We start from the raw sequence: 20,032 nt of genomic DNA, 5'->3' as shown, positions 1-20,032 counted from the left end.
AGGGTCTCCCGTGACTACTATGTTTCCCGATGGTTCTCGCAAGAATGATCTTCCTTTCTTGACAGTCCAACAGATGAACTTCTAAATCTTGGCGGGAGCGACTCCTTCGTCCTCACAGGCTACCCTCACCACTCACGTGCCACTCTCTACGGACCCATCCCATCCAGTCTGTGGGGCCGCAGGCTACCCTCACCACCCTACCCAGCGCCATCTGTGGGGCGGTAGGAGGGTGGATGGTTCGTGCGGGTATATAACGTAATGCCATACCATCGGTGATAATTGTATGTATCAAGATGCGACCCACTCTTTGTACGGATTACTTACCTAGTTCAAGCCGACCCACTTGCCTAAAGAGGCAGCTTCGTCCCGGACTCAGACCCACTTCTCGCCGGTCACGGCCGTCCCGGCCCGGGCCAAGCCAGGATGAGAATCACGGAAATCGAACTGTACCTAATTCAAGCAGACCAAAAGCCTAAGACCAGCGTCGTGCTGTACGCCTTGTGTCCAGTGCGCCGACCTCCAGCCTGAGTCACAGCTAGTGAACAAGTTCAAGAATGGCATGGCTAGACTCCGAGCTCCATGTCTTGGACGCGGGGTATGCTGTATCCCAGTCTTCTGTGCAATACTCCGTGAGGCCGCTCCGGCATAACCAGTAACACTCAACTTGTCTCACCCTTGCTCCTGCGTTGGGCTTGCTGCTTGGGTAGGATCATGTTGGGCCGCAGGCGCAACGCGGTGAACTTGAGCGTCCGTATACGCAAGCGAGAGAGTGTCCAGCTGGCGACCGGCGATCACAACGGATAACCAAGCCCCAAGCGACCGCTGTGACCAACGCAAGCCGAGCTGCTGTATGAGAGCCAAGGATCCCGCCGCATCCCACCGCAGTGCAGCATTGTGGAGAGCTCGCTGCGGCCATGACACTACGTGTTCAAGACCAAATTCGAAGTCAGTGCCAGTAACGGATGCACCACCCTTTCGTCGATCCGCCAATGCTCCGATGGCCGGGAAATCTATCACGGCCATCCACCGCGGGATAATTGGGAGCAAAGCCGCGTCAAGAGACTGCCACGGGAGTATGATGGGCATCCTCTAAGGTGAGGCCCGCACCGAGGTCAAGAACGGCGTTGCCCGAATTAGACGAGTCTTCATTGCACCGCACTAGGATGGAGTAATCTTTCTGCCTCCGGAATATCTTCCCAAATTACTCCATCAACACGGGAACTAACCGGCTGCGGTCAGATCTAGGATGAGTTGAGGCTGGAGGTGAGCGATACCTGCGAAGACCGCAACAAGTAGATCCGTGAACATGGTGCGCCTCGAGGCACGCAGGCGAAGCACAGAATGTAGACGGCGGGGAGAGGCAGGCAGGGCTAGCTGTTCGGTAAGTGCTCTGGAGGAAACGGCTGTTGGAAAAGTAATACTAACCGAGTTTGATCTAAGATGATGGATTGAAGGTGCTTGCTCAAACCGTGATATATAGTGGTATCTTGCCACTAGCCAAACGCTTATGGAGCTCCAGCAGCCCCAGCGTGTTATGATTCGTGTATGCCTTAAGAAGTCATACGCTCCTAGAGTTCGTCCTCGCCTATCGGTCGCCGGAGGGTCAGGGTGACGGGTAGCCCCAGTCGACTCGAGGGGCATCGGGCTCCATTATATTAACTCGGCGTCTGGTTCCAGTACTGATCCGTATCGAGTTCTTTCTTCCTCCTCCTGTACGCGTGTGCGCCTTAGAAGCGATTAACCAACTATAGCGCCTCTTGTGACACACTGACAACCATGAATGTACAAACTAAAACACCATTTTGAGAACATGTTGATATGTAAGAATGGCAAATGGATATAAGCCGACCCAGCTCAAAACCATCGTTCCTATTGAGGTGCTTCGGTAGGCACCTACCTAGCTAATCATATATACATCGCGAGTGCGCGACCTCTGTTGGTTGCCTTCTTATGCATGGTTCCTGTGCAAATTAGCTCCGGCATATCATTGACTCACAAGCCCACTTTATCTGCCCTATGCGACGGTTTGTAGTGTACCATACATGTACATACCGGGGTACATATCTCCGTCAAGATGGCTGATCTGGTCAAGTCAGTGCCGAATAAGCGCTTAGTAGTTTCCTTGCCCACGACGTTAACAAAAAGTTGGGATCGCTGCCGCTATGTCGTCGGGTCCCACCATCGGCAAAGACGGCACAGCAAACGTTTCTTGACATTGCCAGCACAAGGTACCTCAGACTAAATCGGGAACATGGAATCCCACCCGACTGCGCAAGGCAGCAGCCTGAATACCACCCCGCCCCAGCGCTTCGCCCCCAAAGCCGTTCCAGGATCCGACAAGAAAATCGCCCTATATAAAGAAGCAACATCCCGCAGCACGGGTTCCTAGAGAAGACTTGCCTTTGTTCCTGCGTTTGTTCGGCGTAGAGCCCTATCGGTCAGGAGCAACGTGTGAGCATTACCACATCCTAGTATTGTTACCTTCCACTTCGCTGTCTGCATCCGCGCTTCAAGTCCTCCACTTCTTCTAGCCCCGCTCATCTGCCATTCTCCACGATACCACGCTTGAAACGGCCGTTGATCTCACACCACCACGATGCATCGCGCCATTCCCCTTGGTCTCCGGACCATCCAGGTACTATCCCCCCTCCCACACATCTTGACCCGCCCAACCCGACTGCTCACTAACCGACCGCATCAGTTTCTGATCGCCGTGACGATTCTCGGCCTCGCTGCAGCCATGATCCGCGCCCAAGTCTTGGGCTCGGCGCCCACCACGGTCCGTTACAGCACCTTCACGGGCGGCTTCGGTATTCTCGTCGGCCTGGTCGGCATCGCATCGCTATTTGCCTCGTTCATTCCCGACCTCGTCCCGCTGGTGTTGGATGGCCTCGCGGGGCTGCTGTTCCTGGCGGGCGGTATTGTATGTTTTTGCCCCATCCCTCCTTTTTTTTCTTTCTTTCTTTTCTTCCTGCCCCCTTCCTTTCTCCGGTCTCGCAGTCCACTCCTGCTTTTCCTTCTCTCCCTCCGCAACCATACCAGTCCATACTAGTAGTATTGTGTTGTACCACCTATCCACTGACACCTCACCTCCCCCAAAAAAGGCCTGGGCAGTCGGCCTCCGCGGCGTGCAGAGCTGCAAGGACCCCTACCGCATGCTCCAGAACAGCCTGCTCAACTGGGGCACCATCGGGTCGGGCGACGACACCCGCTACGGCGTCGTTCGCCCGGGCGACGACGACAAGGCTTGGTACAACCGGCTGCGGGGCAACTGCCAGCGCGCGCAGGCCGACGAGGTGCTGCAGTTCATCTCGGTCGCCTTCGCGCTGGGGCTGGTCGGGTTGGGGTACCTGCAGATGAGGAGGGGACGGGGCGCGGGCGGGTATATTGCTTAAGCTTGGATACTGGAAGCTGGAACAACCATTTCGAAGGAGGAGGTGGACTCATAGGAAGGTGTCGAGGACGGAGATTTTATGGATGAGTTATGAACTTATAGTTATTACGCACTAGATAAGAGACGGGCATCTTATTAATGCGAGCGAGACAAAAGAAAAGAGCTAGCTAATTTAGGGTATCCTACATGGGTCGAAGTAAACAATCCGCAGACCTAAACCGACGTCATTTCTAATCCATCATCGACATCACTGCCGCCGTATCCAGCACTCATGACATCTAGCATGTACACATAACAGCCATACATGATCATATCCTCAACAGGGGTCCAACCAAACATTTCCCGACATATTGTACGAGTGGCCACCCAGCATCTTGCTCCCTTCCACCCCCAAAAAGCAGCAAAACCAACCAACGCCAAAAGCAAAATACACGCTGCTCTCTCCCAAGGGCGCCTATCATCGGCGCACACTGCTCGCGACACTGCTCATGGTGTCACTGATCTTGCTGCCCCAACCGCCCAGCCACTTGGGAATCTTCAGGGTCATGCGGACGCGGCCCTCGACCGCCATATTGACCAGCGCAATGACCGCATACGCGGTGCTGCCCAGCGCTCGGAACACGGCGAGCCCAGCCACCGACCATAGAATAAAGCGCAGGTAGAAGTTGTCGCCTATCGAACTGCCGCCGTACGCCTCGCTCACGGCCATGGCGAGTGTCGCGTTGGCCACCAGCCAGGTGACGACCATGTAGGTGCGCACGCTCTTGTAGTAGTCCTGCTGCAGCTGGTCGTCCGAGATGGGCGGGGGCGCCACCTCGACGCGATCTCGCAGGTTGCGCAGGGCCTCGTCGTAGCCCGAGTCGATGTCGAGCTGCTCCGACGGCATCTCGAGCTCGACCGTCGAGCCGGACCCGCCCTTGCCCACAGCGCCGCCCAGGTCCGTCTTCATGACGTTGTCGCCCTTGGTGCCCCACGTGACGTCGTGGGTGTTGCAGAAGGCGTAGATCTGCAGCGTGCAGATATACGAGGGCAGTAGGATCATGTACTGCAGCAGCGACGTGAACATGTGCCACGGGTCGAGGTAAAGGAACGACATGAGGAAGTAGAGCCCGATGGTGGACGCGGTCGAGACGATCAGGTTGGTGAAGACGTTGTTGCCCAGGTTGAGGTTCGGGTTGTCCTTTTCCTTAAATTGACGCACCACGATGTAGATGCTGGCGAACAGCGTGTACGACATGATGACGGCGTAGATGATCATGGACGCTAGGTACATCTTGCGCGCCCCCTGCGGGCGGTTGCCGAGCGAGAGGATGAACTGCGTCGAGATGAGGAGCACGCAGACGTAGCGCAGGATCGTGAAGATGTACTTGGCCGCGCTGCCGCCGAACGGGTCGACCTGGGGATCGGCCAGGCCACCGGCAATGAAATAAAAGGTCAGGTAGAAGTTGGCCAGGGAGAAGTAGGTAAACAGCAGCTGCACGAACTGGTACACGAACTCGATGTGCAGCAGGATCTTGCGCGCGAGCGTGTGGTCCGTCAGCCAGATCTGCTTGAAGTGGACCAGCGAGTAGACGGCGGCAAAGAGGGCGCCGTTGAGCCAACGGCGACGCTGCGACACGAACTCGGGGACGGTGTCTGTTGCGAAGAAGACAAGACGGTTAGAAGAAGAAGTTTCCACACGGGCAAGTCAAATACTAGTAGTAGGAGTTCAGAACATACCAGGCACATCGGTCTCGCCGGTACATCCCTTGACATATTTCAGCACCCATCTCTCGCCGCGCTTGGCCACCAGCTCCCAGCAGAGAATGCGGTCCTCGGCCAGGTACATGTTAGCGGTGAACACGTCGGCGTGCTGGCCGTGCAGCGTCTCGCCCTTGAAGTACTGGCTGAGCGGGCCGTGGCCCGTCTCGTCGTTCTGCAGCGCGTGGTAGCGGTACGCGCTCAGGGCGCCCGGCAACACCGTGATGTAGCCGAACACGCTCTCGAGCGGCTTGTCGAGGATGTTGGACAGCTTGTACTCGAAGTTCTGCGACGCCACGAGCGGGTTCAGCAGGTTACGCCCGAGTTTACCTTTCATTGCAATAATCTCGCCGCAGGCTCCGGCCACGTTGGAGTCGGTGTCGAAGGCCTTCCACAGGTGGTACAGCGCCGTGCCCGCGGGCCGCGTGCCGACGTCGAGCAGGATGCACACGTTGGGGTTGAGCGCCTTGCCGAAGGCGTTGAAGAACCAGCGGTGCGAGTTGAGCTTCTTCTGGTTCTTCTCCTTGAGACAGAAGATCATCTGGCACGGCACGATGCCCTTCTCGGCGCCCTTGAACTTGAGGTCCGAGTCGAGTGACACCTGGGTCGTGTACTCGTACACGTGCGCCTGCACGGCCTTCTGGTTGACGTAGTTCTTGGCGATGCCGTGCTGATAGATGCCCATGGCGGCCAGCGCGTCGAGCGTGCGCGGGTGGATCTTCTCGCGCCCGTCCGACACGATGCATACGACGATCTTCTGCCAGCCCAGCTCGCCCCACGTGCGGCTCTTGTTGCGGCTGCAGAAGTGGCTGATGTTCTTCATGACAGCGTGCATCGTGCGCGTGAAGTCGTACTCGTCCTCGTTGTACATGGTGATGCAGATGAACAGCTCCGTCTCGCGCGCCGTCCGCCCGATGTTCTGTCGCAGCTTGTACCCGCGGTCGACGAAGTCGTCCGGGTCGCACGTCACCGCCGTGTAGCGCATGTGCGTGAACTCGATCTCGTCGCGCCGCGGCAGGAAGCTGTACAGGATCGTCGGGATCTTGCACTCCAGCACCAGCTCGCCGTTGATCAGCTGCACCTCCTTCTTGCTCATCTGCGGCGCCCGCACCCCGCGCCGCTCCTGCTTGCCCTCCGGCGCCGGCCCGTACCGCTCCACCTTCTCGTCAAACACATCCGTCGAGTCTTCCTCGCTCAGCGTCTCCTGCGACTGCGCGTAGGCCTCGTGGTGCTGGGTGTATCTCGCGCCGCTTACGTCCGACTCGGGCCCGAAGACATCGTCGGGATCCTCCGAAAGCGGGATGCTCACCGTGACGTCGTCGGCAAACGAGTGCGTAGAGCCCCGCGCGGGCTGCGAGAAGAGCGGCGCGGGAGGCAGGGGCCGCCGGGGGCTGCCGCCGTAGGTGGACGCGGGCGTGCCCGGCCTGGGACTGCCGTTGAGGTCGGCCGGCTCGTATCGGTTGCTAACTGGGGGCGGCCGGCCGTACTCGGACGACCTGCGCGACGCCGTCCACGGTCGAGTCGGAGATGCGCCGTCCGTGACTGGGTTGTACGCGCTGAACGAGGACGACGTCTCGGGCGGCGGCATGTGCGGCGGGTCGAGGATGGATTGGCGCGAGTCGAGGGAAGGCTCGTAAGCTCGTCTCGTTCGGCTCCTAGTTTCGTCCTGATGTGAGCTTGTGCTGCGGTATGAATGAGGTTCAAGCTTCTCCTGTCTCGATATCTCAGACGAGTAGGATTCGCATCGGGCCTGGAACCGCGCCATCTTCCTCGGAGACGGGCCCTCCGGGATTACGGGCAGGTTCGGCTCTTGCATTGGTGGTGCTGTTGTTGCAGGCGGTTCTGCCATTTTCTTCCTCTGCAGTCTCACAGTTGAGGGGCTGCCGGTTGGGCTCTTTTCTTTTGGAGCGGGCTTCTGCCGCGGGCCCATTGGAGCTGGAGCGCGGGCAGACGCAGCATCTTGATCCCTGCGGGACAATCTTCTCGGTGATCGCTCCCCAGGCGCAGACGGCATCTCGGGGGTCACGTTGTTCCGAGGCAAGTGCACTTGCTGAGGGTGCTGGAGGGGAGAAGGGGGAGGAATGGGAGCTACATACTGCCCCGAGTCAAAGGGGTCCTCCATCGAGGTCAACAGACGCACGGCCGAGCCATGGCCCGGCGTGCCAGTTGGGGTCGGGTCGTCGAAGTCGCCATACGGGGGCAGCCTGTACTCGGGCGGCGCGCGCGACGGCGAGTGTCGGCCATCCATGACGGCGGGCTGCTGCTGTGGCGGCGTTGCCGCAAAATGCTGGAATGTGCGGTTGAAACAGGGCACGGGTCGGTTGGTATGCTGGACAGAATTATTGCAATTGTCGCAGTGCTCTGTAAGGGAGAGACGAATTTGAGAAGAATGCAAAAGCAAGGACCAAAAGCTAGGACCAAACCCCGGATTTGCGAAGATCAGTGAGGCGCGTCGTCACGTCTGGGGATGTGGAATGGAAATCCAGCAATGAATCCGCAACAGAAAATTCGCCGTGGAGCCCGTGTCGACAGAGCAGAATGCGGCTCGCTTCTGGTTTGCGGGTGTTGGAGGGGTTCTTTCGCTTGGGAATGTTTGGTTCTCCTGCCCGTCATGTTGCCAGAGCAACCCCGCAAGGTACGCGGCAGGCAGTCAGGCACACACACGCGAGACCCACTTCGCCCCGAACGCCAATTGCCGATCTGTTGGCAGGGTTCACGGTCCCTACACTAGGTAGCGTTACACGTATACGCATTTCATGCAAAATCTCATGGATGATTTTCCACACTCCGAGTTTGAGAGTTCATACTATGTCACCCCAATAAGAAACCGGATATCTTATCTGATCATCTGTTGGTTCGGAGCAAATGACTTCGGAGCAGAGCAGAACTTCGACAGAGATACTTCATCCCTCTTGAAATGACGGAGATGGATATTCATATGCAGCTAAATTCTTCAAAACAGACGCCCAAGACATGACCATGAGAAACCACTAGTCGGAGAGGTAGTAGTATGTACAGCGGCACACTCCCACCGCCACTTTTCGATTTTGAAACACCAAACAGCATTCCTTCACTCCTCATCCGACTCCTCTTCGGCAACCTGCAAGCACTCAACGTTAGCAACCAATTTTATTCCACTCAAAGGCAAAGGTCCAAAGTCAACCCTGGAAAAGAAGAACTCACCCCCTCGTGGAAGTCCCGGCCCTCCTTGGTCTCCTTGATGATGCCGGCGCGGATGGTCCAGTCGCCAAAGTGCTCGCCCTCGTGGCGCTCCGTGGCATAGCGTTTCAGCAGCGGCTTCATGATCGCGAGGATCTCGTCCTCCTTGATGCTGGAGCGGTACAGCTTGTTGAGGCGCTGGCCGTGGTAGCCGCCGCCGAGGTACATATTGTAGGCGCCGTAGGCCTTCCCGACGAAGGCGACCTCGGCCAGCCAGGGGCGGGCGCAGCCGTTGGGGCATCCCGTCATGCGCATGACGATCGAGTCCTGGCGCAGGCCGTTCTCCTCGAGACAGGCCTCCAGTTTGGAGATCAGCACGGGCAGGTAGCGCTCGCTCTCGGCCATGGCGAGGCCGCAGGTCGGGAAGGCCACGCAGGCCGACGAGCTGAGGCGCAGCGCCGAGAAGTGCAGGTTGTCGAGCTTGTACTCGGCCATGAGCGCCTTGATGGCGGGCAGGTCCTCGTCGGCCACGTTGCTGAGGATCAGGTGCTGGTTGGGCGTCAGGCGGAACTTGCCCTTGTGCACCTTGGCGATCTCGCGCAGGCCCGTTTTCATGCGGAAGTCGGCCGTGTCCTCGATGCGCCCGTTCTCGATGAAGAAGGTGAAGTGGTTCATGCCGTGCTCGTCGCGCGCCCAGCCGAAGGTGTCGATGTTGCTGTCGAAGTGGAACGGCCGCGCCGGCGCGAACGTCTTGCCCCAGCGCTCCTCGACCTGCGCGCGGAACACGTCGACGCCCATGTCGTCGATGGTGTACTTGAGCCGCGCGTGCTTGCGGTTCTTGCGGTCGCCGTGGTCACGCTGCACGAGCATGACCTTCTCGCACGCCACATGCACGTCATCGGCACCCACGAAACCAAGCATGCGGCCGACCTGCGGGTACGTTTTCTTGTTGTTGTGCGTCGCGCCCATACCGCCGCCGGCCAGCAGGTTGAAGCCCTCCAGGTGGCCGTCGGCGCCCTTGATGGCGATGAGCCCGATATCGTGCGCGTACACGTCCACGTCGTTGTGCGGCGGGATGGCGATCGAGATCTTGAACTTGCGCGGCAGGTACGTCGGGCCGTACAGCGGCTCGAAGTCCTGCACCGCGTCACCGGCCACCTGCGTCTTCTTGTCGTCGTCGTCGGTCAGCCAGATCTCGTGGTAGGCCGACGTCGACGGCAGCAGGTGGTCGCTGATCTTTTTGGAGCAGGCCCACACCTCGCGGTGGTAGCCCGACTGCGACGGCAGCGGGCTGCACATGACGTTGCGGTTGACGTCGCCGCACGCCGCGATCGTGGTCATGAGCGCGCGGTTGATGGCCTGCATGGCCGGCTTCAGCTTGCCCTTGACGACGCCGTGGAACTGGAAGGTCTGCCGCGTGGTCAGCTTCATGGTCTCGTTGCCGAGCTCGTTGCTGATGTCGTCCATCTGGATCCACTGCTTCGCCGTCGACACGCCGCCCGGCAGCCGGCACCGGATCATGAACGAGTAGGCCGGTTCGAGCCCCTGCGCCTTGCGCTCATCGCGCACGTCCCGGTCGTCCTGCATGTAGGTGCCGTGGAACTTGGTCAGCTGCTGGTTCGCCGCCGAGATGGCGCCCGTCGACCTGTCCTTCAGCTCCTCGGCGATGGTGCCGCGCAGATAGTTCGATGCCAGCTTGATGTCCTCGTTGGTGATCGGGGGCGGCTCCTCGGGGAGCCCCTCGACGTTCGCCACGCCCAACGCTTCCCACAGCTTGGGCTCCCATTCCTGGTAGCCCGTCTGGTAGCCATCCGGGTCCTGGTCGTCGCCCAGCCCGATGTCCGCCAATCGGGTTGCGCCAAAGTTGGCCAGCACCCTGTCGAGGTCCTTACCGGGCTTGTTATAGTAGACCTTGTCCTCCTTCCGCGGCCAGTAGTGGCTGTCTCCCAACCCAAAAACGGAGTACTTCACCGACGCCAAGTCCAGCTCGGTGTTGTCTTTGATGGCGTCCCAGAAAGGTTTGCCGTTTTGCGGGAACTCGCCCTGTCCGGCTGTTGATGTGATGAAAACGATGTTCTCTTCCCCTGGCAGGTCCTCGACCGGGTAGTCTTCCATGGCCATGACTGTCGTCTTCAGGCCGCGGGCTCTGCCCCGGGTTCCTAACCGCTTGGCCAGGGACTGACCGTTGCCGTTGTCCGAGGCGAACAGGATGGTGAGCGGCGCACCGAACAGGCCCTCGAGCAGCTGATTGTACGCATCCTTCGCTTGCCTCTTCTGCTGCGCCCGGATCTCTGTCCCGTAATCCTCAGAAAGGACACCGCCAAATTGCGGCTGGCTCCGCATCAGCTGGGTAAGGCGGTTGTCCCTGTCCAGGAACTCCTTCAGCTCCTTCTTGATCCGCTCGGAATCCAGAGAGAAGTTTGGCTCGCCCTTGGCCTCGTTCTCCGGGTTCCAGCGGTACAGGGGCCAGTAGCCAACGTCGACGGCCTTCTTAGTCTCCTGCAGCACGGTCAAAGGGGAGTCATGCTCGCCAAAGTAGGGCAGGTATGCCAGCACCACGGAGGGCCCGTTGAACTTGTCGGCCTCGTCCATGGCTTGGATGACCTGCGTATAGGAGCTGTAGACGGCCGTCGATGCAACGTAGGCGTTCCCAAAGTTCATCGCGTAGAGGCCAATGTCCTTCTTCCTCCGGTTGGCGTCAGCAGCAGCACGCTCAGAGTAAGGAGTCGAATCGATGATCAGCAGGTTGACGTTCTCGCCCGAAGCCAGGACATGGTGAACGCCCGAATTTCCAAGGTCGTAGGCCCAGGCATCAGAGCCGACAAGCCACAGCGACTGCTTGCGGAAGAAGTGCTTGTTTTCCAGCAACGACTTTGACACTCTCGAGTTGTCGATCGTGAGCTTCGACACGGCTTCTTCTGCGGTCTCCTCGGACTTCTTCACATCCTCGGCGTTGGCCACCCACTTCGCCAGTGCTCGCTTGGGGACTTCCGTCAGGAACTGGCCCGACCTAGCGGCCTGCTTGACCTCTGCAACAAAACGCTGTCTCCGCTCTTTCCTGGCAAGCAGGGATCCGAAGCCGAATTCCGGGGTCGCGGAGATGGTAGTGGAAACGCCGGCGTGTTCCGAGTCGAGGGAGTTGGCAATGAATGCCCTGCTACCAAAGAGCTGGTCGAGAATCTTAGTATACGCGGTTTCGAGCTTGGGCTTCTCAAGGTCGTACTCGGACGACTGCTGAGGCGCTTCTTCCCGCTCGCCAACCTCCAGGTTCTGAACCGGCTTGTCAGAGGTCAGGTTCTGGAAGATGCCGCGGAGGGCTTGCTGGACCGTGTCCTTGGTGATATGTCCCAGCAAGTGGCCAACAATCGTCTGGACACCACCCGGGCCGTTCTTGACCGAAGTCAACACATCGATCAGGATCGGGCCCCATTTTGTTGTCTTCCTCGATACTTGCTCGAGAACTGCAACCTTCTTCACGGATCTCGGAAGAGCTTCGAGAAGCTTCGCCCCAAGCCATGGCCGGTATAGCCTAGGCACGACCAGTCCAGCATTGGCGAACGATTCATCCGCCTGCGCTTGGGTGATGGCGTCGGAGAATAAAGCCACATCCGACCCGAAGAGGAACAGGCAGTTTTCCGCCTGGGCTGGGCCCCTCCACTCGAAGACGTTGTACTGCCTCCCGAGGAGGTCGCTGAGCTGGGACCAGATGGTGGTCACGTATTTGTGGATGTCTTCGGATGAAACGATAGCCGGCGCGGGCTCGACGGTGGTCGCGGCGGACGGGAGAGGAGGGGAGCTGGTGGCGCTTTGTTGGCTAGACTTGGAGGATGAGTGGGTGGTGATGGTTGGCGATGCGGGCTCGACCTGGCTCGCCGCGGTGCCATTAACTGCGACGGGTGCAGTAGTCAGGGGCTCGGGTTGCTCGGAGACAACGGCAACTCGTCCGTCATCCGCATAGATGCTCGAGCCGGAGATGGGTGCAGACTGGAACCTCCGCACATTATCCAGATTTAATAGGCTGCGGATGGCATCGAGACTCGCCACGCCAATGGGCTCGTCGTGTGCACTGGCGTCGGGGTCGAAGAAATGGATGACGCCTTTGCCCGAGCGGATAGCAAGAGCGTGGGCCGTCAGAGCAATGTCCTGGGCCTCCTGCAGCGACCACGACTGTAAGAAGGTCCATCCCGAATTCCGAATGGATGTGATCGCTGAGTAGTCTGGGAAGCTCTTCGGCGCGAGCGCGACATGGAGGACAACCGGCAGGTTTGCGAGCTTATACAGGTGCGCAACGGATGGTAGCAGGATCGTTGATGTGGTGGTTACCGAGACAAGACGACCCGAGCGGATCGGGGTTAAGACGGAGAGAAGGGGATCGTTGTTGTGCCGGACGGACTGGATTTCGGGCACGGCATCGCGAGTCTTCGCGACCAAGCTATTCCTCTTTTGCGATGCGAGCTGCTTCAAATGCCGCGAGAACTCCGAGTCGGAGGCCAGCGACGGCTGCACGGAAACGACGACATCACTAGAAAGGTACGCGATCGTCGCGACTTCAAGACGTAGACGTTAGCTGTGTGTTGTCCGATCAAGCTTGCCGTCAGAACACTTCTTGCTTGCACTCCTCAGGCGTTTGCATATGCCAAACCTCTTGCGCAGAGTGGCAGCGGCAGCGGCAGCGGCAGCGAACTGCGGGGCAGCAGCCGTCTGAAGTCTGATCAAGGCGGGGCAGTCGAGTGCACTCACCGGCCTCTTCAGGCGTCCTGAGCTTGACTTCGGCCATTGCTGAAGCCTTCAGGAACTCAATTCGATTGATTCGGGCGAGTGCAGCATCACAGGCCTGCTTTTCGGCTCGCTCCTACAGAAACCTCATTCTTTATGTCGGGGCCAGAGCCGGAGGCAGGTGAGTTTATTTTATTAACGTGCCTATATCGGCCCCGCAGCTCGTCCCAAATTTCTCTCGGAATGGGTAAGCGGGCGCCGGGCGCCGTCCTTGGGCGATTGCGTGATCGCCCTAGCGCATCACGAATCCCGGGTTTGGCCCAGAACCCCAGATCATCCAGCGAATTGCGCGCCTGGGATTTCAATGCCGTTTCGTCATCGTCAGCCAAGTACTAACAGAGAACTAAAGGCGTTCACGGCGAATATCCGTTAGGGCGGCATACTTTCGGGAATCGGGTTGTCCCAGCGTGTCCCAACTCCCAGGTTCAAATTCAGGGTCCTCTTATGGTGATGACACTGTGACGACTGAACATATAGATATGTCACCGAGAAGCTTACCTCCTTAACTAAGGTATATAGACTCTAGTGACGGAAGTTGATCCCCAACTGGCTTCAGGGCGCTGCCTTATTTCCCCACCCCGCAAACATTGAGCGGAACGGCGACGGCTCTCGGGACGGGAAGTGCGGGTAGGCGGCTCTCGGGCGGGAACCCTCACGCGGGACCCCGACAGAGCGTTGAGTAAACATTATGAATTACAAATCTCCATCAAGGCACCGTTTTCGGGGTATCACGGAAGCTATACCCCTCTCTAGCGGTCTATCCTGTCTGCTCATGATGTGAAAAGTCTGGGAGGAAAAGGGGAACGCCGAACAGCCAAGCAATCTTAGAACATGAGAGGAAGTCTGTACAGTCGGCTCAGCAACGTGTCGCTGTCCAGAGCCGCACCGCTATTGCCCATTCTCACTCTCTGGTGCTCCGGAACTTGGCTTTGACCCGCCGTGCCCATTCCTCGTCCTCTTTCTTGCCGCCCAGCCAGTAGCCTCTCCCTACCGACACCATCGCCCTTCCCAACTGTCCCCTCCACCCTTCGCCAAGGGGAGCGCCGACGGCAAACGGGTCGGCGGTCGTGCCGGACACGTCTTCCGCGTCAGCCATCCTCTCGTCCACGAACCGCAGCAGCACCATCCGAGCATATGCCATGACCACAAGGCTGAAGTATACCCGCACGAGCGAGAAAGCGACGATGAGCACCATGCTTGCCGCAGTATCCTCCACGCCAGCTGCAGCCTTGGCCTGGCCACCGTCGCGCCGCACCTGTCCATTAGCACTTTGCGTCCCCGGCGCCTCCTCATGGCCCGCGGGGCCCGTCGGGTCGTTCCGCAACGCGAGATACCAGCTCGTCGCGAAGGCGGTAGTGTAGGCGGCACTGACGACCGTGTCGATGGCGTAGACCCAAGCGAGAGCGAGGTTCTGCAGGGGGCTCTGTTTGCGGATGTGGGGGACGCAGAGCGCGAGCGCGACGAGGACGAGGATCGAGCCGAGGTACGCCGTCACCTGGAGCGCGGAGAGCGAGTAGCCCGTGAACAGCGTGAGGAGGCCGTAGACGCCGGTCGCCTTGTTGAATACCAGCGCGACCGAGATCAGTTCGGTGCCTGTTTGGAGGGAGAGCAGGCCGAGGAAAGACTGTAGGACGCGCGGGACAGGTCAGCAACAACAAAGGGAATTGCGTCTAGGAGGTAGCGGCAAACCAACCCTCGGACGGGGCACCCTAAGCCATGAAGTCTTCGGTATTGACGGCATGTTGAACTCCGGCCCAATGTCGTTCCCAGAACGCTGGATGTTGTCGAGGCAGAGGCGCCTTTCACCAGAGCGTTGCGGATCGTATGTTTCGGTCTCTCTCGCCAGTGGTGCGACCCTGCGTTGGCCACCACGTGCTTGCTGCTGACTGTGTACGTTGAGGCGTCGGATGCGTCGGCAAGTTGACCCAATGTTTCAGTTTTGGCAGATTTCGCACTCGGCATTGGCTGCATGCGATGAGCTTCTTCCCTGGCGCTTGGCATTCTCCTACTCTGTAATCCGTACAGTATTATGTAACTTTGGCCAGTGTGATAGAGGTTGCTTCCACTTGCGCAACTACGGTATTGTTCAATGCACCGTCCATGACTGACCTGAGTTGGCTCCTTGTCTTTCCAATGATTCTAAAATCCGGTCGCGATACTGCCGGCGTAAAGTGAGATCGAACGCCATGCCTAAAAGCCTCTGACCGTCTTTATGGTAAGGGTTTTGGTGTGGGTGTAAGTTACAACAACCGACGTGAATTACTGTGTAAGTATGATCACCCCTAATCCGTACTGTACTCGCACCTCTATGACAGCGCCAACTCCTTCCTGTTGCCCGTAAGTACAGCAGCTGACATGAGGTCTTAGTGTAAGTGCAGGTGTATTCAAACATACATAAATGCATAAGGTACTCAGTTTTTACTGGGTGGTTATTCAAGACGTCGACGGGAATGTTAACTCTCTCTTGATATTCGTAAGTTACAATGACTGACTTGGAAGCCTACTGTATGGAAGTACGGGCTTGGTATTGTACGAACATACATACCCGAAGCAGACGGTCTCGTCGGCGGTAATATTTACCACAGAAGTGCACGAAGTACAGCGAGTGCATGGTGACTGTGCACCAGACCTGTTATGACATATCGGAGTACTAGTAGTTGAATTGCAAGCTCCATAGCAGCAAGGATCACAAACTGACATAGCGTCCAACACGGTGAAGTATAGTGCGTCCATTTTGTGTGAGCTGGATGTCCTTTGTAGAAACCGGTCCGGCTAGCTTCACAGTCAGCTAGTAATGGAGTCCAGCCTCTATGGATCAGTGACCGAAATGGAGACATCTGCCGTCCAGGTTCGGGTAATACTTGCCAAACCGATCTAACTCTTTTTCTTTTCTTCGCGCAGTCTGAAGACTGAGAGCATCAACTAAACGCCGGTACAATCTTAGATTTATAGCCACGTCGACTCTCAAAATGTTGCCGCTCATGATAAGTTCGCTACCAACTGGGAGCGATATGAACAAGCCGCGCTGAGTGTTTGTTTGCTAGCAGGACAACGTCTGGCGACGGAATGACTTCGTCTGGTCGCAACTAGACTATATCGTGACGATAGTCTTTTCCTGGTAGTATTAACCGACAAATATTCGTTCTGTGGTACGCGAACCGGCGGGAGACATAGATCAACTGGTATGTCTACATTGCCCATGCAACGTTTGTATGGAGAGAGAGCCCTCTTATGCTACTTACAAGTTGCTCGCTGCCGTCGACCTTGGTGGTTGGCGGTAGTAGAGTTGAGACTTCTTCCCGTGCTTCACAATGAATGGGCATCTGTAGCAGACTCCGATTTGTATCGTACCTAGCTCGGAGAAACAGCATCATGGATCGGATAGTCGAATGCTCTGGGAGGAATTGGTATAAAGTCGCTGTAAAAGTCCAAAGCCCATGCCATTGACTGGATGATGAGAGTCAAATCAGTCACCAGTGGTCGAATCACAATGCTGGTCACTGTCCGACTCCAACAAAAGATCGCTTGGGTATCTTTACACTCCGTCCTCTATCTAGCAATTCATGCCACCGCATGTTTGCGTATAAGGGGAACTAGTTGACTCCTTGCCATTCGGTTCATCGGTGTCCAGAGCGGAGGGCATGGTGGCTCCTTACACTGCCTATATAGATCGCCCTCACCTGTTGCTTGTGACGGAAGAGGTAGACAGCTATACTCCGTATTGTTCGTGATCTGAAGATCATTGGGTTGGGTTTCTCTCGACGGTGTTCACTGTGGTAGCGACCACATTCCCGATTCCACATTCTCGCAAGATTCACCAGCCCTTCACATCCCGGTCCATAGTAGTTACCCGTGCTATAGGCTACGTGGGCATGAACCAAGCGGGGTGATCGGGGCGCCAAGGACATGGGTTAATCTGAAGTCGGGGGGGGGGGGGGGGGGGGCTGATGAAGGGCGGTTGGCCCGGGCGAGCGGATTGGCAATGCAAAAGCAAGAGCTTCTCTCCTCGCTTGTTTGTGAGAGGCTAGTGTAAAGAGCAGAACCCGGATAACTACTGTGTATTGACAGGCAGCGCGCGGACGGCAAAACCGATGCACAGGTAGGGGGAGGAGAGATTGCGAGAGGGATAACCTCGGGGTTGATTGGAGCAGCGCTGATCCGACGTTCGACACGCCAAGGGATCCAGGTTCTCCGCACCCTTGTTGCCCGGCCGAGTGCGGTACCCACTCTGGAGCCACTAGTTATACCGGTATGGGAGGCGCTTCAGGGGCATACTCTCCAAGCGGAAGTCTCCCATTGTTAGAGTTCTCAGCGCGAGAAGAATGGAAGATTGTGAGCAGCGCAGAGAGCGATGTGACCTTGCAACCAAGCTTATACTTATAAGGTAAGGACTTTGCTGAGGGACAGGTTACAGAGGCCAGAACTGAAGCAACGATGAAGCAATGATGTTGCGTCGACGGTTCTTTTTCTATAAGCGACAATGATGTGCAGATGGCGTCTAGGGTATGTGTCCTACCCTGCATGTACATACATGTACATGTGTACATGTATATGGTCATACGGATACTGTACAGACCTATGTCCAACAGCTTGTCCACCCCTCTTGGCTGACTGGCATGAAATGTTCTCCGTACATGTTGCTCTATATCAGGTCTCGCAGGGGACCAAGGTCGACAGACAAGCCGAAGTGTCTCACTTTGACAGAGTCCAAACTGTTGAGTCTTTGACTAGTAGGTAGCTTATGTGCTATGTGTAACGCCAATGTTTTTAGGTTTAGCTCTCCGGCTCCACACGAAACCAACTACCGATCTTGGGATCAAATCAGGACTGTAGTTTGGAAATCAGGTTCGATGATCGGTGGGCCTGTGGTGGAGTTGCCTCCGTAAGACAAGACGCATTCTTCTGCACTCGGGATAGTGCAAGCCACGTCTCGCTTTCGTCTCCCATATAGAGTAAAAGGTAACTGGGACAGGCGAGGAACCGAATTTTTGCGCATGAAGATCTCTGCGAGACTTGGCACCGATCTCCATCTGGGGACCCTGGGCCTCGCCATGGCCGGGCAAGGAGTCCGTGTCCGGGCTAAAAACGTTGCACCCCGCGGTTCTGCCGTTCTGGAAGAAGCAGATAATACTAATAAGAATAAATTCCCGGACTCAATCTTTGTGGCTGGTTTTCTTGTTGTTGGCTGCTCCGTTGTGATTCTTTGATGCCGCTTCGTCAAATGCCACCACAATGGCTGGGCAAAACGTTGAAGCTTGGACGCTTCTCTCATTCGTCCTGGCTATTATTGGGCTGCGGACATTTGTGCGCCTGAGAAGTGTTGGTTTCCGGGGATTGCAGCTCGATGACTACCTCATGCCGGTGGCCGGTGTAAGTGGAAAAACATCCACCACACCTTTTTCCCCTTGTATTTCTTCTCGCGACTAACCACAGCAGATACTCGCCATCGTCGACTTGGTAGCAGCGATATACGTGGTATCGGCGGCCCATGGCTTGACCAACAGTTACATGACGGAGGAGCAGCGCGCCGCTCTCGACCCCGACTCGGAAGAATATGCACACCGTGTCCTGGGATCCAAGATCCAGGTTTTCGGGTGGACCTTCTACGCGGCGAGCCTGTGGTGCATCAAAGGCTGCGTCGCCGTTTTCTACTCGCGGCTAACGTGCGTTTACCCACGTCTTCCAACAGCACCTGGGACACGGACACTGAGCAAAAACTTGAAACAGGACTAAGCTGGCCCACTGGCAAATCTACGTCTACATTGCGTACGCCTTCATCGGCGGGACTTGGGTGATCACCACGTGCATCCTCCTCTTCGGGTGTCAGCCCATGTCGAAATACTGGCAGATCTACCCCGATCCTGGGAGTAAGTTCAGTGTCCGGACCACCACGAGTCTTGCTGAGATGGACTGACCTTGCAGTCTGCCAACCCACCAACTCCAAACTCTACGTCCTCTCAGTCCTGATCCCGGATGTCCTCACAGACATGTATCTGCTCTCCATCCCTCTGCCGGTAGGTCTTGCGCGGAGCCTTCCTTTGGTGGCACAGCTTTGCTCACTTCCACCAGCTCCTCTGGGCCATCAACATCAGCTTGAGGAAGAAGCTCTCCTTGACCCTCCTGTTCTCTGGGGTGCTCTTCGTCATCATGGCGGCTATCATCCGTGCAGTCGTCATTCTTACCGTAAGATACCTTCCTTACCTTCCTTTGCCTTTATCAGCGCCGTGTCCCCTAAGATCAAGAATCAAGCTGACATTGCGTAACCCTGCTAAAGGCCGGACCCGACGGCGCCGTCAGTGGCAGTGAGTGGGCCATCCGCGAGCAATTCGTGTCCATCGTCGTGTCGAACCTGCCGATCCTGCACGCGCCGATCCGGTCCTTCTGCAAGAAGATCGGGCTGGGTGCGCTGTTCTCGACGCACAACACCACGAACACGCCCTACGAAGGCCGGACGATCGGCGGGGGCGGAGGGAGCTACCCGCTGCGGAGCACCAAGGCAACCAACCGGTCCAACCCGATCCGCACCGCGACGGCCTGGGACAGCGACGAGCAGATCCTGTGCGAGAACGGCAGCGCGGCCGACCCGAGCAAGAACATCACGGTGGCCCGGGAGATCGCGATCGAGTCGGAGGCCGGATCGCTCAAGGAGCCGGCGGGATGGACGGCCGCGGTGGCGAGCGGCGGGAACGCTCAGGGGAAATCTCGAGGGGGCCAATAATGGATTGGATGGGTGAGAATGCGTGTGGGTTCAGCGAAGTGAGTTTACATACAACGTTATTTGTATTGACAGTACTAGAGAGCGCGCACCGGAGCAAAACGGGGCGCAGTCAACATGGTAGGTATTCTAAAAATAATCATATATTCTATACACCGAACGAGAACATTACTCTAGTACCTACCTGTTTGGCACTTCGACCCCAATCTTCCTTTCTAACCCCCGCTTTCAGTTTCAATAATACCACC

General features: G+C 57.3%; 5 protein-coding genes across 5 annotated transcripts; 2 read left to right on the top strand and 3 right to left on the bottom strand.

Moving 5' to 3' along the window:
- The first annotated feature begins 2,483 nt into the window (after window positions 1-2,483).
- On the top strand, window positions 2,484-3,623 carry B0T15DRAFT_185889 (marvel domain-containing protein). The gene is made up of 3 exons (XM_062862374.1): window positions 2,484-2,635; window positions 2,702-2,923; window positions 3,105-3,623. The coding sequence occupies exons 1-3, from the start codon at window positions 2,597-2,599 to the stop codon at window positions 3,393-3,395; spliced, it is 552 nt and encodes a 183-aa protein (XP_062723474.1). The 5' UTR covers window positions 2,484-2,596; the 3' UTR covers window positions 3,396-3,623.
- Window positions 3,624-3,851: 228 nt separating this feature from the next.
- Window positions 3,852-6,722, bottom strand: B0T15DRAFT_394874 (glycosyltransferase family 2 protein; the record flags this gene model as incomplete). Its single annotated transcript, XM_062864750.1, has 2 exons — window positions 3,852-5,029; window positions 5,114-6,722. 2 exons carry the CDS (start codon window positions 6,720-6,722, stop codon window positions 3,852-3,854), a joined length of 2,787 nt encoding a protein of 928 aa, XP_062723473.1.
- Window positions 6,723-8,204: 1,482 nt separating this feature from the next.
- B0T15DRAFT_493158 (uncharacterized protein) lies at window positions 8,205-13,070 on the bottom strand (the record flags this gene model as incomplete). The annotated part of the gene is made up of 3 exons (XM_062866924.1): window positions 8,205-8,234; window positions 8,318-12,840; window positions 13,034-13,070. The coding sequence occupies 3 exons, from the start codon at window positions 13,068-13,070 to the stop codon at window positions 8,205-8,207; spliced, it is 4,590 nt and encodes a 1,529-aa protein (XP_062723472.1).
- Window positions 13,071-13,970: 900 nt separating this feature from the next.
- On the bottom strand, window positions 13,971-15,802 carry B0T15DRAFT_510937 (Inositolphosphorylceramide synthase subunit Kei1-domain-containing protein; the record flags this gene model as incomplete). Its single annotated transcript, XM_062867884.1, has 6 exons — window positions 13,971-14,693; window positions 14,763-14,843; window positions 14,876-15,079; window positions 15,374-15,397; window positions 15,615-15,698; window positions 15,764-15,802. The coding sequence occupies 6 exons, from the start codon at window positions 15,800-15,802 to the stop codon at window positions 13,971-13,973; spliced, it is 1,155 nt and encodes a 384-aa protein (XP_062723471.1).
- A 2,404-nt stretch (window positions 15,803-18,206) lies between these two features.
- On the top strand, window positions 18,207-19,938 carry B0T15DRAFT_530898 (uncharacterized protein). Its single transcript, XM_062869200.1, has 6 exons — window positions 18,207-18,439; window positions 18,506-18,732; window positions 18,797-18,936; window positions 18,992-19,083; window positions 19,139-19,252; window positions 19,344-19,938. Exons 1-6 carry the CDS (start codon window positions 18,302-18,304, stop codon window positions 19,785-19,787), a joined length of 1,155 nt encoding a protein of 384 aa, XP_062723470.1. The 5' UTR covers window positions 18,207-18,301; the 3' UTR covers window positions 19,788-19,938.
- Window positions 19,939-20,032: the final 94 nt, after the last annotated feature.

Source organism: Chaetomium strumarium (genome assembly GCF_033439665.1).
Source record: "Chaetomium strumarium strain CBS 333.67 chromosome Unknown B0T15scaffold_3, whole genome shotgun sequence".
In the NCBI taxonomy this organism is placed as follows: domain Eukaryota; kingdom Fungi; phylum Ascomycota; class Sordariomycetes; order Sordariales; family Chaetomiaceae; genus Chaetomium; species Chaetomium strumarium.
The sequence above is the reverse complement of the archived record's forward strand: the minus strand, read 5'-3'. Positions and strand labels throughout refer to the sequence as shown.

Excerpts from the sequence above, each read along its gene's own strand:
- B0T15DRAFT_185889 (XM_062862374.1), top strand. The coding sequence starts at position 2,597 with ATGCATCGCGCCATTCCCCTTGGTCTCCGGACCATCCAG. Across the intron at positions 2,636-2,701 it reads TTGGTCTCCGGACCATCCAG|TTTCTGATCGCCGTGACGAT; the intron begins GTACTATCCCCC and ends CGACCGCATCAG. Across the intron at positions 2,924-3,104 it reads TGTTCCTGGCGGGCGGTATT|GCCTGGGCAGTCGGCCTCCG; the intron begins GTATGTTTTTGC and ends CCCCCAAAAAAG.
- B0T15DRAFT_530898 (XM_062869200.1), top strand. The coding sequence starts at position 18,302 with ATGGCTGGGCAAAACGTTGAAGCTTGGACGCTTCTCTCATTCGTCCTG. Across the intron at positions 18,440-18,505 it reads ACCTCATGCCGGTGGCCGGT|ATACTCGCCATCGTCGACTT; the intron begins GTAAGTGGAAAA and ends TAACCACAGCAG. Across the intron at positions 19,253-19,343 it reads GTGCAGTCGTCATTCTTACC|GCCGGACCCGACGGCGCCGT; the intron begins GTAAGATACCTT and ends ACCCTGCTAAAG.